Below are 3,356 nucleotides of genomic sequence, written 5' to 3'. Positions count from 1 at the left end.
CGCTGCGCAGGAGCGTGGACGACAGCCGCTCTGGGGACACACTCTCGTCCACGTACCAGTAGAACTGAGGGTGGGTCATAGCCAGACTCAGAGCACCTGCCGACACAGACGACACTAACGATCAAAGTCACAAAGCTGCAGCTAATGACCCGAAAAAGACAAGCAGCTCGGCGACCTTCGTTTAACGAGGCTTGACCGAGGACACGTTCTCATTTGCGGCGATGGCCTCTGAAAAACGATACAGGTGCTTACCGTGGATGTCGGCCAGGTCGGCGCCCGTGCCGTCGTAGTAGATCTTTCCGGCGCGTTCGCTGGGGAACAGGTAGGAGAGCAGGGAGCTGGGAGGGGAGCAGTACGAGGGACCCAGGGGAAGATCTCTCAGCATCTCCAGGGGCTTCCAGCAGAACTGCTGGAACTGGGGGTGTCGCGTGACCAGGCGCTCCACGCGGTGGATGGCGCGGAGGCGCTCCGGGGTGAAGATGTTGCGGTCGTCCCCGCCCTGGGCGACGAACACCAGCTCCATCCTCCACACGGCCTGGCTCTGCTGGTAGGAGTAGGTAAAGGGAGACCGGCGCTCTCTGGAAAGAGGTCTCCCTCTGTCTCCCACTCCCCCTGGGGTCTCACTATGAGCAGGTGTCCTTAAGATGGTGGAGTTTCCATCCTGCTTCCTCGCCCCGCCCCCCGCTGTGCCGCCCCTCGTCCCGTCGTACCCCGCCGTCTCGCCCCGCCTCGATCCGCCCTCCGATCGCCCCGGGGCGCTCGCGGGAACATCTCTTTTCGGGCGAGGCGTCCCTCGGAGGGCGATGTCTTCCAGAGACGTGGCGTTCGCCCCCCCGTCGTTCGCCCTTCCGAACGCCCCGCCCCCCCGTTTCCCCAGCTGCCCCAGCAGGAGGTCCCGGAGAGCGGTGGCGTCACGGTCGTCCGCCTCGCGCCTGGGTCGGTCCCAGGACCCCAGCTGAGTCTTTACGGCGATGGCGAGGGCGTCGAAGCGCTCGGCCGAGAAGTGGCTGTGAACCTCGAAGGCACTGTAGGACAGGTCGATGTCCAGCGGGGGGCAGTAGAGGTACATGTAGGCGGAGAGAGCGCAGGGTAGCAGGACGCCCATCCCCAGCACCAGGCCGCTCGCCCAGGGCCGGGTGTACAGCCAGCCCACCGCCCTCCACACGCCCCACACCTCGCTGTTCCCTGCCGCCCGGCTCTCCCCCTCCTCCTCCTCCTCATCCTCCTCTTCCTCCCCTTCCCAGCTGGTGGGAAATATCAACGGCTCGTCCTCCAACTCCATGACAGCACCTGTCAAAAAGAAACATCTCTACATCATCACTCACCAGGAGTCTATTGTCCTTGTACAAGGCATCAACTCCGGGTGATTTACACACCGGTCATCGCTGGGGGTCCGGGTTACTTTCAATGTGCGCCCGGCAAGGGCACGGCACATAAATCTGTCTCTAACAACCGCTTCCCCACCTCGGACCCAGAGAAGTCAAGGGGAGAATTTACGAGGCGGACGCAGCTTCCTCTGGGGCCCCCGGGGTATTTAATTCTTCTCACTCGCTCCGTCAGGGCGAGCAGACCGATATTTCCTCCAGTGTTTCCTCAGCAGCTTTCTCAATATCAGTAGTCAGGCCGTGTTCGTCTGAGCTGCAGCTAATTAAATCATCTCACTCTTCTAATTACTGAGGTGAGGACAGGAGTGTGGAGGGAAACGGAGAGGTGTGGGATGTGAGTGTTTTGTCCGTCTGAACACAGGATACTGCGGGTGTTTTTAAATCAATTTGCATAAGTCATGCACATTTCAGACTGGCACATCATCTGCTATCTTTGGAACGGAGCTCCGAGGTCAACGAGGTGGTTCGGGGAGAGGAAGCTGAATCTCCATATCTCGTCTCAGCGTGGGTCTAGGACGCATCCATCCATCACTAATTAGTTTGGAGAACCTGTTGCAGGCATCCGTCACCCGTCACCACAGACGGGGTCATGGCGGCATCGCGATCATGTTTCTCAGTTGCGCCTCGTTAGCGGCGAGTACGATTTATTCAAGCGGATGCGCAGAACCACCGGGCCGGTTCTGTTAGAACCACGCCGTGATCCGGCACAGAGAAGGACCCCATCAATGTCTGACAGAGAGTGGCCCAACATCTGTCTTCTACACTGTGACAACATCTGTGTCTCTCCAGCTCCCCCTGAGGACAAACTCATTAAGTAGTGAATGTGTTTATCGGGGGAGGGAGGGGTGGAGAGGGAGGGGGAGAGAGATGGAGAGAGAGGGAGGGAGAGAGAGATGGAGAGAGAGGGAGGGAGATTGAGCGTAGGAGAAAGGTTAGCGAGGGAGTCGAGAGGAGAGCTAGGGAAGGAGGAAATGAGGGAGGCGTGGAGGAGAGGAGAGGGAGGTGGAGGAGAAGAAAGAGGGAGGGGAGGTGAAGAGTGAAAGGTACATTCGATACACTTTGTTGCTTTGTTACTCTCCTAACAAAGGGTGGTCAGCTGCACATCTCTGATAAAAGGGCACGGTGTTCCGTTTAATATTCATGGTGATTTAAATCAGGTATGGCTGCCTACCTTTTTCATTTCCATCTGGCTCTCCTATACCTCCCTCCCACACATTGTACGCCCTCACCAAGACCGCTATGCAGACTCGTATTAAGGCAGCGATGTGTGCGGTTGTTTGCTGAGTGCACAATTACGCACACACACCCACACTTAAAGCTACACATGTACAAAGTTATGCTCGGGCCTTCACTATTCAAGACATCTGCTGTGAGCAGTTTCCTTGTGACAGGCTCCTGGGATATCCCTGTCTTGTCTTGGTGAGTCTCAGCTATCTGCTCTGCCAGATACAAGAGATGTACATTAATTATGGGAGCAACCGCACGGTATAATGCATGCAGAGCCTAGCCCTGAATGTGTAATGTGTTTACAAGCTGCCAAAAATGGTTTGATGTTTCTATTTTTTCTCAATGCTTGGGTGCAAGAGAGTCCATTTCATCGGTGCAGGTGTTGAGTTAAAAATAGAAGGTCATTTGACAGGGGGGGGTGTCTGCGTGGACAATAGACGCTTCTACCCTCGTGGTGGCTTCTTAGTGCACCAGTGTCACTCTCTCTGCACCAACCAATCCTCACAAATGTCCCTTCTTTTGTCCAAAGGTTCTTTTCATCTGCAGATTATGCGCAGCAGAAAGGAACTGATTCGATAATGTTTATTAACAATATGATTGCTCGTATCGGGCTGATATACCCGCTTCTTAGTCATTTTAAATGTGGAGACAAAAGACGTGCATGAGCACAATATGCGCACCCTTGTCTGTGAACAAAGAAACAGTCCCCCACACTGAAAGTGACAGTGTACCTTTTGGGTCAAC

General features: G+C 55.6%; 1 protein-coding gene across 1 annotated transcript in view; it reads right to left on the bottom strand.

Moving 5' to 3' along the window:
- Window positions 1–1,282, bottom strand: part of disp3 (dispatched RND transporter family member 3) — a gene marked incomplete at both ends in the record, with an annotated part of 14,599 nt that extends 13,317 nt beyond the window's left edge. Inside the window, 3 exons of the mRNA XM_084457392.1 lie at window positions 1–96; window positions 253–623; window positions 855–1,282. The exon at window positions 1–96 is cut by the window's left edge and continues 124 nt beyond it. Coding sequence (XP_084313518.1) covers window positions 1–96; window positions 253–623; window positions 855–1,282 — 895 coding nt within the window. The remainder of the gene's footprint in view (window positions 97–252; window positions 624–854) is intronic.
- Window positions 1,283–3,356: the final 2,074 nt, after the last annotated feature.

The sequence above is a fragment of the Borostomias antarcticus genome (assembly GCF_949987555.1).
Source record: "Borostomias antarcticus genome assembly, chromosome: 23".
In the NCBI taxonomy this organism is placed as follows: Eukaryota; Metazoa; Chordata; class Actinopteri; order Stomiiformes; family Stomiidae; genus Borostomias; species Borostomias antarcticus.
This window is presented reverse-complemented; position numbering and strand designations above follow the sequence as displayed.